This window comes from Helobdella robusta, assembly GCF_000326865.2.
Source record: "Helobdella robusta unplaced genomic scaffold HELROscaffold_44, whole genome shotgun sequence".
In the NCBI taxonomy this organism is placed as follows: Eukaryota; Metazoa; Annelida; class Clitellata; order Rhynchobdellida; family Glossiphoniidae; genus Helobdella; species Helobdella robusta.
Genome location: NW_008705063.1, coordinates 1,342,955 through 1,357,940, shown reverse-complemented (window position 1 = coordinate 1,357,940; position 14,986 = coordinate 1,342,955). Strand labels below are relative to the sequence as shown.

The 14,986-nt window shown below is 28.6% G+C and overlaps 4 protein-coding genes across 4 annotated transcripts in view; 1 reads left to right on the top strand and 3 right to left on the bottom strand.

Annotated features, from left to right (window-relative positions):
- HELRODRAFT_114138 (hypothetical protein) overlaps positions 1-1,812 on the bottom strand; it is a 6,152-nt gene extending 4,340 nt beyond the window's left edge. Inside the window, exons 1-4 of the mRNA XM_009025995.1 lie at positions 1,691-1,812; positions 814-975; positions 564-651; positions 255-325 (exon numbers count right to left, since the gene is read on the bottom strand). Coding sequence (XP_009024243.1) covers positions 255-325; positions 564-651; positions 814-975; positions 1,691-1,795 — 426 coding nt within the window. The 5' untranslated portion in view covers positions 1,796-1,812. The remainder of the gene's footprint in view (positions 1-254; positions 326-563; positions 652-813; positions 976-1,690) is intronic.
- A 1,199-nt stretch (positions 1,813-3,011) lies between these two features.
- Positions 3,012-4,756, bottom strand: HELRODRAFT_177855 (hypothetical protein; the record flags this gene model as incomplete). The annotated part of the gene is made up of 4 exons (XM_009025994.1): positions 3,012-3,170; positions 4,035-4,175; positions 4,323-4,519; positions 4,651-4,756. The coding sequence occupies 4 exons, from the start codon at positions 4,754-4,756 to the stop codon at positions 3,012-3,014; spliced, it is 603 nt and encodes a 200-aa protein (XP_009024242.1).
- A 241-nt stretch (positions 4,757-4,997) lies between these two features.
- On the top strand, positions 4,998-6,986 carry HELRODRAFT_157537 (hypothetical protein; the record flags this gene model as incomplete). Its single annotated transcript, XM_009025993.1, has 7 exons — positions 4,998-5,093; positions 5,613-5,617; positions 6,017-6,036; positions 6,220-6,318; positions 6,381-6,523; positions 6,635-6,748; positions 6,903-6,986. 7 exons carry the CDS (start codon positions 4,998-5,000, stop codon positions 6,984-6,986), a joined length of 561 nt encoding a protein of 186 aa, XP_009024241.1.
- A 639-nt stretch (positions 6,987-7,625) lies between these two features.
- HELRODRAFT_85168 (hypothetical protein) lies at positions 7,626-9,680 on the bottom strand (the record flags this gene model as incomplete). Its single annotated transcript, XM_009025843.1, has 6 exons — positions 7,626-7,732; positions 8,326-8,485; positions 8,764-8,871; positions 9,072-9,193; positions 9,373-9,424; positions 9,603-9,680. Coding segments are annotated over 6 exons (627 nt in total), but the record flags the coding sequence as incomplete, so codon positions are not given.
- Between the last annotated feature and the right edge of the window lie 5,306 nt (positions 9,681-14,986).

Sequence of the window (14,986 nt, the reverse complement as noted above, 5' to 3'; positions counted from 1 at the left end):
CAGATACATTAAGATTATATATATATATATATATATATATATATATATATATATATATATATATATATATATATAAGTATAAGATAAACCAAAAAAATATATAAAAATAATGATATAAATAAAATAAACAAAGATATAAATAGAATAAACAAAAATATAAATAGAATAAACAAAGATATAAATAAAATAAACAAAGATAAAAACAAAACAAGTAAACAAAGATGGAAACAAAAATATAAATGAGACACACAGACCCTTCTCTCCTCTTGCAAGAACATCAGACCGTTGACGACAGAATCAAGGAGGCCTTCGACATTTGTTATGTCTGATTTCATCCATTGATTAATTAATTAATTTACAATATTTTTAGTTACGAGTAGTTACAAATGTACAAATGCATTTTTAAAAGAATAAAAATATATAATCAAACCAGAGATCAAATAAATAATATATGATAATGCATGAAAAAAAAGTTAACAATATTAAACTACACAGTATAATAAACATAGACATAAAATATAAACACCATAGACATCGTAAACACAAAAAAAACATCAATAGACCTCCTTTTCTTGATGCAGGCTGTTCAAAATCCAGTTCGGGTATCTTCAACACACAGTATTCAGATTTGATAACTTGCCTGTTAAGATCCTGTAAAATATTTAGTAGCGGTACAAGTTCGGTGTCCCTCGCTATACAAAAATTAAAAACTGGTAAATTATTTAAAAGAAATTACCTAATGCATTAACCAATGGATAAACATCTGAATAATGATATTTTAAATTATTTAATAAAAATAGGGTGATAGTCTACCTTGACAGACGTGACCTTCAGATTGAACTTGACCCCTTTAACTTGAACTGTGCCCCCGGACTGAACTCCAGTGTCACTGTGATTACAGTGGTCACATGAGAATGAGGATATGATGACTTCTCGGAAGAACGGAATCCGAGTTAACATTAACCTCGTAGTTCCCTGATTAGTACAATGCAGTGAGTTAAGAACCAAACGTTAATATAACATTTGTTGTCATATGTTATAACAGTTTTTAAAATAACTTTAATTTTGTTCAACAATTATTATAATTATAAAAAAAAACAAAGACAATTCTGATTTATTGTTATAAAGCATATTATATTTTAAAATATAGTATATATTAGTAGAGTACATATATTAAAAATAACCAACTCAATTTTTCAAAAAACATGACTGTAATATTTTTAAAATTATAAAATAAAATAATACAAATTACTATTCAAAATTAAGATAATAAAATTTTCATTAACCATTAATTAAGTAATGTATATAAATTAATTTATTCATATTTTTTAATTGCTATTTTAATTTTCATAAAAATGATGTTGTTTTAATGGTTAATCAGTTAATATTAATAATAATATTAATAATATTAATTTAATTAATAATTAAATTTAAATAGCTAATGATGATGATTGAATATTGATTGTGATGGATGTGGTTGTGATTCACTTATTTTTTTAGATTTACTCATTATAAATTAATAATACATCAGATATATTATTATATATAAGTATATCTATAATAAACAAGTAAATCTAAAAAATGAAAATACAAAATGGCATTTTGAAAATGCCAATGCAGAATAATCAATGAATAAAAATATAAAATGAATGAATGGTGAATGATTCAATGAAGATCTTAAAAAAACAACCTGCTCATAGCAGTTGAGACACAAACTCTCTATCTCCGTGACATTGTTGTCGTCGTCGTCAGCCGCAAGATTTGGAAAAAAATCATTCACGTGTCCATTGGCCATCACGCAAATAACCTAACTAACAGAAACAAATGAAACGTTTGTTGACAAGCGATAATGTAGTACTTAAAGGTAAACTTCTTGAAAAAGAAATGGGCAATAGAGAAATTATATATATATATATATATATATATATATATATATATATATATATATATATATATATATATATATATGTTGGTAATAGACCATAATTTTTACAATATTCTATAAATTCTACCGAATGTAGAATTTATGAATATTAACGCCAAACATTCGGTAGAATTTATAGAATATTGTAAATATATATATATATATATATATATATATATGAGATTTGCCATATCTATTATATATATCCATGGTTAGGATTCATATGACACCAAAACAAAAAAACTATGTTGAAATATTATGCAAATGTGCCAGTGTCTTAAAGTGCAACACATTATATAAGAAATGAGTGAACACATGTTTGGAGGATGGTTCATTTTTCATTAACCACAAATCTTTTATTGCTTCCGTATAAAATATTTTACTTCTCTCCTTATGTATCCTAAAAAAGATATGTAAGAAATATATATGAAAATTCTTTCTCCTTCGATCGTATCAAGTTGCGGCGATTGATCCTGTATATGTAAAGAGTATCTATCTTTGAAACTTAATACAAGTGTTATTATCACTATACAATACACATACGACACACACGTATATACAAATTAACATAACTAAATATTTTTTAGTAGGTCCAACATATAACATAACATCTTCGTAAATATTAAATTAATAAATAGCTTGTTTCAGTTCCGCATCGTCATTCATTTTGTGCTCGTTGTTCTGGCCGATGTTGTTTCAATTATTAAATTAGAAATTCTCTGCTTCGGGCTCTAGTGAGAATAACAATTTTTCATCTTACGCCACACACACACACACACATATACAGAAGTAGCAAAAATTGATGTTGTTGGAAAAACTAAGCAACTTTTTAAAATTGCTCTTGCAGTCAGCTAACTGTAAAACTAAAGATATTGAAAGTATTGAAAATAATAAGATTTTAATTTTTTTTCTCCTGCCTTCCAAATTTTTTTTTACATTTTAATCAAAAAATTTTGCAAAATATTTAGGGACAAAGTTCAAGATAAAAATATACGTAAATTTAAAATGTTGAAATGCAAAATAAAAAATTTATCATATAACAAAAATATATAATATAACTATATGCTGAAATGAAGAAGTAAAAAAATTATTTTTGTGAGCAAGGGAAGAATCGTTGATTGATGATTTTCTTCAATCTATCGTTAGGAAAAATTGCATCTGCTGAGATGAGATCAAGTCTAGAAATTGTGCTCATGTCGAAACTTTTCAACTGGGGAACGTTCGCTATCACAAAGTATTTATAGTTCTGCATAAATTAAATGAAAATTCACTTTCATTAAAGAAGAAAAAGTATAAACTGAGGAGCTATTAGGCATCACATTCACCTCCACACTTAATGAAGCACCTCACATCAATCACATCATCACAAAATGTTTACAAAAACTTCGCGCACTCAAAACACTTTGCTCACGTTATCTCAGAGGCATCAAATTATTCGACATCACTGAATCACTCATCATCTCACGCATCAAATATGCAGCTTCCTCCTGGTCTGGTTTAGCAACACAGCAACAACTTCAGCAACTAAAATCTTTCATCAAAAAACTAATCCGCTTCAACTATCTACCTGCATCATATCCTACCGTCACTCAGATATTCAACACACTCGATTCAAGACTGTTCAAAAAAGTAGAAAATAACAACAACCACGTCGTCCATCTTCTACTACAATCTACAATCTAAACTGCTACACACAACCTTCGTCAACGCAAGCGTAACTATCAAGTCGCCACTCAATCAACATATCAGGATAAGACCTTCATCACAAGACACTTCCAACATATTAGCACTCAATAAAACTTTATCGTTTAATCAATCTAGTTTTCTTCCCACTTATCAATCACCTCACTAACTCACCAAATCATTTTCTAATCCATTAGCAAATTAATTTATTAATTTGCTTTTTTATAAGCGTGTTCTAAAGTTTTTTATATCATTACTTTATTTTATTTTAAATACTTTTCATGTTTAAACATTTTTTCTCCGTTTTTTATTTATTTATTAATTTTTTTTTTCGTTACCATTTTATACAACTGCCTGGCATGCTGTAACAGAATAATAATAAAAAGTTATAAATATAAAAGCATTTGATAAACATCAGACCAAGTACCTTGGAACTTTCAATGGGGTTTCCGTGCAAAGTCAGCTTGATCAATTTTTTACATTTGAGGAGATTGAGGACATCTTGCCTGTCTTCAATCTTATTACCATGCAACAATAATATTTGCAGTTCCGTGAAATTTTCAAACGCCTGAAAAATTCAGATGAAAGTGTTATTAAATTTTGATAAAAACTCAAAAAAAGTAATAGAACGATAGAACAAACAAGTGAAGTTAATTTAACAAGGCTAACAATTTTAATCTGCATTTAGTAACGTAAAAGTAAACAAGACACTCACATCTTCAATTTTTGGAATTGAATTGCACGACAAATCAATCCAGACGAGAAGTTCCGGTTTAACAATCACTGCATTCAAGTGTTCCATGAACGACAATACACCTTCGAGAAGATTGTTATTCAGTTTCAGGATGGTTGCGGAATGTTTCACCTGGAATGCACTGCTCTTCACATTCCTCGGAATCTCATATGGCAGTTCTGAAAGTTATTAAAGAGTAAAAAATTATTTCGACATTTCTAACATGAATATAATTATAATAAAAATGAAAAAAAATCGAACGAAACAGTTAAACAGATAACAGAGCTAAGCTAACTAACAGCCTACTAACCGGTCAAAGATGTTAATTTGAGAAACGAATAATCGAGAATTTTTTTCTCCTCTATAACATTTACAACGGGCTTCTTCACACTCTCTTTCCTGGATTTCTTCAACATTTCATTTCTTCTTTATTATATTGACTGTTTATATAAAGTGAATCAACAATCAGCGGAACATTAAAACATTTTTGGTTGCCTTGGAAACGAAAGCATAGAAGACCATTTTGTACTATCAAAACCATGGTTTAAGGTTCTTTTGATTATGCTAGATATCGAGCTAATTTCGTATTTATTAGGTCGTGTTTTTTAATTCTGTATTTATTTAACTAATAAATAAATACAACTAAATTGAAGATAAATGATTGGCATACGAATATTGAGAAAACGTTCTGTCTTGACCGCCGTATTTCTATTTTCACTTGTCTATTTCATTGCAAACATAATAATAAGAATAGTAAGCTTTTTGATTTATATTTCATCTTATTTAATATTATTATTAAATAAATTAGATTTGTGATTAATTAGATTAATTAATTAAATTAAATTTAAATGATTAGATTAGACAATAGTTTCTGAACTTTCAATCATGTCACGTGTTTTGTTTTCATAAATTCTTAATTCAATTAAAATTTAATTTTATTTAATTAATTTTATTTTGAATTATAATTGTTAGTAATTAATTACATTAAAATGCCTGATATTTTGGTGTCTAATTTTAAAGTACTTAGTGGTTATAAGTACAATGAGTCAGTACAATACTTATTTTTATAATCAATTGATGGTTAATTAATTGCCAATTGATAAGTCTCCCTAAAAATTAAATTATCATTATTATGGATAATCTAATGTTCTAATCGATAATAATGTTAGTAAATATAAGTCAAAGTGTCATCATTCTTCATGCTTTAAATTGAAAAATTAAAATGCATGCATTAATAAACAACTGAAGTATAACTAAAAAACTGTAATTAAGGTAAGGTTAGGTTAAGAAGAATGTACAGTATCTATAATGAAGTTTGATATCAGTTATAATTTTAGTTAAACAACAGTGCTACGTGCATGTGTGGTGTGCACAACAATGCATGACAACTATAATTTTTATATTTTAGTTTAATGTCAATCTAATTAGCCAAAAGTACAGTAAACATTACATAGTAGAATTCATAATATCTTTTTATATAGCTTTGTAGAGCTCCTACAACCAGTAGTCAAAGGAAAATATTTATAGCATTTGTAAATAGTTTACTGTTTGTTTTATTTTTTCATAAAATTATGTAATTACATTTCTATTAAAAAACTGCATTTTGGTAGATTTTATATTTTATTATCCTTCTTTCAATTTTTAGTGTCATGTATATTTTTATGTCTGTCCCAAAGTTTTGAGTGCACATCACAAAGTTCATTTATTTATCATTAATGCAGCAATCATTGTGGTCAGTAGTAAGATAATAAGCAAATACACACAACATGGTAATCAAATAGATGCTGCATTTTAAATAAATTAAATGATTCACAATCCACCATAATAAAGTTAAACAGATCAGCTTACGTTGGCTTGAGAAAACCTTCCCCATCCTTAGAAGCCATTGATTGGAAAGTTGGACCAAAAGATGGAAATGAGACAGCAGAAGTCTGCAGAAATTCAGTTCAGGGTTGGACTTGGATCGTAGATGAGCAAGGTTCAGTTTAACATGCACACCTACATACTAGCAGCTAAACAGAATTAATATATACTTTTCAGGTTACGTATGCTCTCGTTCATCTGTTCTACCAAATGGTTGTTGTCCTCAATCCAGTGTCAGATTTTCATGTCAGAGTTGTCAGATGAATTGCTGTTGTGCTGTTTTTGAGTACTGTGTTTCGTGCTGCATGCAACCAGATAAGGTGATGTTCATTCCACACAGATGTCTCAATTTTTATTATATTAAAATGTTCAAATGAGAAGATTTAAATTTAATTGAAACTAAACTTCACATGATTGTTATTTATTTAAAGAAAATGAAGTTACGCAAAACATTCGTGAGACTCGCTCGAGCATTTCCATATCTCTTCTCTAGTGTCAACGATGTCTTTGAATTGTGTCTGTCCAAATGCAGAACATCATCTCACGTTTGTAATCTTTCAAATTAACATGTGCAATGCTAACACAATCTTGCCATCAATTTAATTTAATTGTTTAATACAAATATTGCAATCTATTAAACCAACATTTAGGAATTGTTAGAAAACGCAATAATTTCATTTTAATGACAAATTTGCGCAGAGTCTGCAACATGAGAATACCTACAGGGATCCACTCATGAAATTTTGCTACGGTAGTGACCTACCTGCCCTTCAAATCACGTGACCGGTTCACTCACAATGGCGATGTTGCAATGACTTTTTGGATCAAAAAAGTTGAGGTAGCATTTTAGATGGAACCAAAGCAGAAGTTCGAGCCAGCCTGCTCGTGCACACGTGTTTGTGACTTGTGATCTATATTCAACACTGTGTGATATCAGTTAACACTTTTAACCTGCATCCAAAAATATTTTTAAGAAACAAAGACACCAGGAGATGTTTACGCTGGCCTTATTTTGGGCATCACAACTATTTTTTTACCATGTATTACCGGAAGAAACAATTCTTGGAAAGTTGAAATACAAATTTAACTGAGAAAGCGTGTTCTAAAACTTTTTTAAACGATGTAATAAACTTAATAATAAAATTTGTACAAGCGGAATAAAAGTGAAATTAATGAAGAGTTTAGTAACAATCTAATAAAATCAATTGCAAAGTGCCAACTACCAACCTGAATGAACCATTAACAATACAGAAAAGCACTCAAGCCGTGAATTGATAGTTGATTTTTTGGTTGCGATTCCAGATCAACAGTTTTAACAACTTAACGCTAATCAGAAGATGCAAATATGCACTGCAGTCTTAAGGTTTGAAGCAAACAAATAAATACCAATATATCACTCATTCACACATTAATATAAACATTTTATTCGACATAGTCAAGAGATTCTGGAATTTCAAACTGTTTGTTTATCGTGGCTTCCTCACACATGAACTTCTTCTTCATCCAACTCTTGAAGGAGAATATGTTGTCTGAAATGTTCGTAAATGTTCTTTCATAATTTTCTACTAAGAATTTTGTTACATATTTTAGGATTAGCAAATGATGGGCTGATGCATAACTAAATCATTCTCAAATTATAAATTTATTCACCGAAGACTGGAATGATCAAAAAATAAGATGAGACAAATGAACGCATGACTTCTATGACTTTGTGATTACGTACGTGAAGTCTTTACTAGTATATGTTTAAGCAAGGTTAAATTTACACTCAAAACTTGGTGTGTTTCGGTGCTGCTCAATTCTATAAAAATTTCATCATAAATACTGTTGCAATACAATACAGAAAACTGTGGTGTCTTTGTAGCCAATATTATGTAGAAGCATTAATTAGTTTTGGTACTCAACCAAGACAGCAATGTTCATTCAGTAATGTTAAGCATGTGCCGTTCGCGATAACATGCATGTGATAATATAAAGGACAGTAGTGGTTAATCACATACGGATTTCATCATTGCATTAATAACATTGTATGGTTTTGGCAGTGAGTATGTATGTAGGTAGGTAGAGGGGATAAAGAGACTGATGATAACAACGGAGTTGAGAACACACGACAGTCACCTACCTGTCCACCTGTTAATTGCCTCCCTGGCTACAGTGGTTTCAACCTTCATTTGTTGCATGACTTCTGGGTCACACTCCTTGTACTTTTCCAACTCCTTCAACAGTTCTTCTTTCGTAGATTTCAACTCGTTAACCTCATGTAGAGCTTTATCTCTTTCATTCTTGAGTTTTGTATAAAAGTAAACAATATTTTGAATTGAACGAATTTTCAAGATTGACGTTAGTGAAAAAATAAATTAATTAATGTAGTGTGTGAAGTTTTAAAAAATAAACAATTAAAAAAAGTGAGACTTATATCTGAGAATGATATAGAAAACATGGAGAACATGAAATAAACGCTAGTACTTATCAGATGTGGGAATTGAAATTAAATATATAATGGCAAATAAAATATTCAGGAAAATAAGTTTAGATAAAATCTGAATTGAATGTGACTGACAGATTGTTCCCTGCCAGAAGCAGCTCCTTTGATGGATTCCTCCAATGTCATCTTTTTTTTCTTCATCTCTTCCAACTTCACACTCAGTTCATCCAACTTTCTTTTTCTCTAGAGATTCAAAAAACGCATATATACATACATTCACACATACTCATACACACACATAAATATATACATTATTTATATTGCCACATTACAGTTATCATTGTATGTATATATTACTTAATATAATATTTATGATATATTAATGCAGGTAAATAAAACAATGTAAGCATGTAAGGAAAACTTGAATAATTTTAGAAACTTACATTTTGACTGGCCTTGCTTGGGAATGCCCAGAAGTAAACCGACGTCCCAATCTTGTCTGTGTCCACCATGCCATCGTCCACCAAACTCTGAAGAACTTCCTTCACTGACATCGAGGTGATACCTCGTAACAAAATTTCAATGATAATTTAAATATGGGTAGTGATGAGGAGAATAAAAGATTCAATAATGTTCATCTTCATCATTAAACATTACTGAACCACTTTATAATATGATAGCACACTAAACATTAAACATCAAACTTAGATGAAAAAAATAAGACCAACAAAATAGCATAAACACCTTTTTCCTTTTGACACAATTTTTCCAATTCTTTCAGCTGGAAGAAATCTTTCTGTGAAATGATAATATAAGAAACTAACTAGAACTGCTAGTGATTCATTAAATTAATTAATTAAATCCTTCATTATTTGATTTAACATTTTTGTAAGTTAATTTAAAAATTTGAAGACATTATTTCTGTAATATGCAATGATAATAATTGAATAATTCTACTGTGCATAATAAAATACAAAATAATTTGCCTTTTCATAAAAAAATTCCATCATCTTGGTTCTCTTTTCCTCTGCACTTAAACCTTTTTTCTTTGACTTTGGAAATGATTGGATATTGTTGAGCAGTAATTAGATGAAAAAATGAATGGTACATTGAATTAATTAAATTAAATCTAAAAGTAATAACAATGAAAAGTTAGTAGTAAGTAGTATAAATATCAAAACTAAACTAAAGAAATAAGCATTTTTGTTTTGATAGCACTGAACATTAAATAATTACATGATTATTTAACATATTGGTTTATTTGAATTTTGAACACATGACTTCAGTGAATTCTTTTTTTTATAGTTTATCTTTATAAACACTATAAACTTTATAGTGCTTATACTTTTTTTAAGGGCCATATTGGAGCATCATAAAAAATAAATTCATATTCACATAATTTACTATGCTAGTTCTAACAACCTTCTCTAGTCTAAAAGGACCACATTAAAAAATAATGGATTAACCGCCATTTAAAATTAAAATATATGAAGCTGAAAAAGTGGAACTTTCAACACTCCAACCAACCATTGTTGAATCGCACTTTAAAATTGATCTTAATTTCCAAAGTAACTTTTTTAAAGCTCAATTTTCGCGCTAAAAATAAGCTATATAAATATATATATGCAGACGGCAAAGTGGTTTTTCCAGCAATATTTATTTATAGTCAACAGTTTAAAGAGACCCATAAGCTCCACCCACGGTGCAACTAATAAACTAAATACAGCTTGCATGTTCGTTGGTTAGCGACCGTATAATGTACACAACAGTCGGAATAGTAAAAAAAGAAAAACAGTTCCTTAAGTAATTTTTTTCAAATGTTATTGAATTGGAAAAAAAACAATAATGTAAAACGCTTGACAATGCAATCTACCCTTAACGATTTCGGATCAAAATCTAACCTGAATTGTAATGCTTGGTTCCGTTGAGAAATGTTATAGCTCAATTTCTATATCTACGTCAATGCTCAACCATTGAAGTAATCAAAAAAACATATAAACAGTCTTTCTTCATTTCAATCGCTCGTTCACTGATCATTCGTAGCATAAAGATAGCGTTTCTTGTGCCACAATCCTCTACAAAACCACATTGGACATTTGAAATTTCAGATCTGAATTTGCTTCGTGTTCTTATCATCAGAATTTTCATGAGAAGTTTTGTAAGATGACTCACCAAGCTGGTTGTTCGATGTAGTTTCCATTCCGTTGCATTAGAATTTTTAGGCAATGCAATAAATATTGACTTGGATAGATCTTCAGGAATTTTGCCGCTGTTATAAATCTCATTCAAAATTTCTGTCACTTTTTTAATGCCGAATTCATCAAGGCATTTAATTTGTTCAACAACTATCTCATCTGAACCTGGCGCCTTATTTGATTTCATTTTGGAAAGAGTGGCACGAACTTCAGATCTAAGTATCATTGGTCCTTCTACGTCTTTTTAATAGGAGACTTTTCACTACGGATATCATCAAAAAGATCGTTAATGCATTCAGTCCATCTTTCAAATACTTTTTCTTTCCCTAAGATTATTTCACCGAATTTAGCTTTTATGCATCCATACGTAAAACAATAATGCAAAATACGCAAAAATTACTCGAACAAAAAAAATTCATAGAAATTTATTTTATTACATTAAAATTTAAAAAAATGTATGCCATTTATTACATTTATTAGCATTTATTGCTGGGCTGACTCTTTCACTTTTTTTTGTGAATAAATGGAATTAATTAAAAAAAAACAAAATTAAACTTCTATAACTTCGTTTTTCAATTTCAATTTTAAGTTAAAGATTATAAAATAAGCCAAGCATGTTTGAATTAACTTATAGACATTAATAAAAAAACACATGATGATATGTAAAATAACTAGGGAAGCATTCATGCACAGATTAAGATACTCATCTTTATGTCATATTTATGTAAATAGTTCTATTATAATTCAAGAACATTATTTTGAAAGTTGTTAAAATTGCTTATTATTGAAAAGTTTTTTCAAAAAAAGATTAACGCAAAAAATGCCTAGCAGCCTAAAGTCTGCTGTTGATTTCGATCGAAACAATATAAATTGAATTATTATATTTCCAAAATTGTATTATTAATACATGGCCTCACGATGTTAGTTTTCCATCAATTTCAATACCAACGATAAAAACTTCATCACCGTCATCCTTATCACTATTTTCATCATCATTGCCTACTTCTTGTTTATCCTCATCATCTTCATTCATCATCGTTTTTATTTTTATTAATAAATAGACTTTATTTTTCATCAATACTCAATTTAATTTCAATTATTATTTTTCATTTTTAACTGTATTAGACGATAAGCTGACCACAGTTTAATTCATCGATTTAACACCATCTAAAACAGATTTGTATTTATTAAAGTAATACATATTTTTTACAGGTTTAATAATAGAAACATCCGATGAACACCGTTCGTTCAATAATATTTTATGGGTTTGTTTTTCAAACCATGAAAAGTTGCATCTAATGTTTTTTTTTAAATTGACTTCAAGTAGATAATCAGAAAATTGATAACTCTCAATTAAAATCCATACGAAAATATTTTCATCATGTTTCGATAGGTAGGAGGTGCTTTACACACGTAATGTTTGAACTTATACATCTTCACTGTGGTAGATTCAGGTGAACATATCCTAGGCGGTTCAGGTTCCACGACATATTTGAAGCCTTTATATAAAAAAACACCGCCCTGTAAATTGCCCATTTATTGGAAATTTAGTGATATTTTTGATTTTTTCAATTTTTACACTAATTTTTTATACGCAATTTTTCAGTGCTGTTATTTTTAAAATGCTATGTGCTTGAAAGATAGATTGAGAGAAAAATATGTATTTAAAGAGAGAAAAAGAAAGAAAGAGAAATATATATATATATACACATAGATATATGTATATATATATGTATATAAAGAGAGAGAGAGAGAAAGAGAAATATATTATTATTATTATTGGTGTGTTTGTAAGCACCCTTTAAAAAGATCTCAGAGGCGCTAACGATTATTGCATTATATAAATAATATTTGCACATATAATAATATATCAATAATATAATACATTTAGAAATAAAGAGAGAGAACGAAAAAAAACTATATATATATATATATATATATAGAGAGAGAGAGAGAGAGAGAGAGAGAGAGAGAATTATATATATATATATAAATATAGAAAGATATTAATATATACATATACTTGCATATACATCTATATATATATATTTATATATATATATAATTATACATATAAATTAATGGTAGTTGGATATATGTATATATATATATATATATATAAGAGGGAGAGAAAGAAAGAGAAGAGGTAACACATTTAAACCGTTATTGAATAACATAAAAATAGTTTCACCACAAGCGTTCGAGCGTTTTCATCCTTCCATATTTGAAAATGATTACCGGCAAACTTGCTGTCATAATGGCAAACCAGAGCCTCGTCTAAGAAATTTTCACTAGGTGACAAAGTTTTAAAAGTTTTGGAAATGATAATTATAGTATCAATTCTTTTCAAATCACGGGTGCCTCATAGATATTGCATCAACTTTCTAATGAAAATGAAGTTTTTTTCATGAAAGAATACAATTCTTCAATCTTGCGGTAAAAACATGCACTCTTTTGTCAATTTGAAATAAGTGACATTTTTTTTTTATTAACGACACAGTATCACAAAAAAAACAATTGATGTTAAATTAGCTGATCACAAGTTATTTTCAGTGTTAAAAAACTTTTTTACAAATTCCCTGTTTCGGTAAAGTTCATCATCTGGCATAATCATTATTTACCTACTATTACATGTTTTTAAATGTTGAAAGAATCAGTATTAGTCAAATGTCAGATGTGAGATGTTTCCATCATTTACATGAAGAGCACATTAAAGTGAAAAATTGTGTTTTTTTGAATGGTCAGCCAATTACTTGCCTACGTTAATAATAAACCTAATTTGCTTGTTCTCCATTGTTCTTGTTATAAAAACTCTATTTTTGAGTAGGCTCTCGAGACAGCTGTCTGCTCTCTTTTTCTCTCCTTTTCTAATATACTAATATTCCTTTTATTATTGGATAAATATTCAAAGTTTAATTTTGAAATGATTGAAATATTGAAAAAAAAATTGTTTTGAGATCTTAGAGTTCCTTGCCCAAACATTTTTACCATAGATTGCAGTTCACCCAGTGTGGATTACCAAGGACGATTGTTATTTTTCGTAAGTCATAGTCATGCTATCAAATTTACTAGAGAATAACGGAACAATTTTAAATTTGAACGTTTGAACTATTTGATGAATACAGACAGAGCGCAAGGCAGAGAATATAAAATTGACCAACATTTAAGTTGAAGTCTGCTTTCTAATAAATTAAAGTTTAATGACTTTTGAAAAAAATTGTATAAACTGAATAAATTTTGAATAAATAATATAGGTGAATATATTAACAGTTTAGAGTCAGAGTCGGTTTAACAAGTTTACTGAAAATTGTTTTAGAATGATTTTTAGAGAGTTTCATCCACTACATGCTCTCTATTGTGTTGAAAAATGGTCCCCTTTAAATTTGGCCATTGCATACAAACATTAAATAAACTCTTTTTATACCTAGGTACTTGGAACGTGTAATTAAAGTAACGCTCAATTAATTCTTCATATTCTACATTTAAAGAATTAAGAAATCTTCACTTCAATTATTAAGTGACAATTAAAATACTGAAAGTTAAAAAATACATCTCAATATTAAAATAATTAATTAGCAAGTAAAAAAGTGTTTAGAATGTAGTGTGGGGTCACACAAATTGCTTCTAGCGTTCGATTTGTTCGTTGACTGATAACACAATAGACTGGGAGTGCATATTTTGCACTTGCTTCATTTCGGTGTAAAGAACGCATTTTTAATTTCTTCAAACGAAGATTCTTGCTTTATGATAACAAAATAAGGGAATTTTTTCAAATGCGAGTTAACACATATTTTGTATTGTTTTCAAATATATAATTATAAAAAATTATTCAATACAATTTTTAGTAAAATTTCATCTCCGAATTTATTTTCCTAATTTATTTCAACATTTGATGTTTTCATTATTTTTTTTGCATTTGGAAATTCTCCAGCAACTTCGGATTCAAAACTTCTTTTCATCATTTTCTCAGATTTATCGAGACTCGCTTTAGCTGATCTACCCAAACCTAAATGAACATAAATGGATTATTCCCAAATATTGTTCAGTGTAACGAATTAACAAAAACTTTTAAAAATTATCAATGAAATATTAAGAAGTCACTGGACACCTCTGAAGCACGTGCTATTGCTATAAAATAGGTTATTATAACTAATTTCCTTATT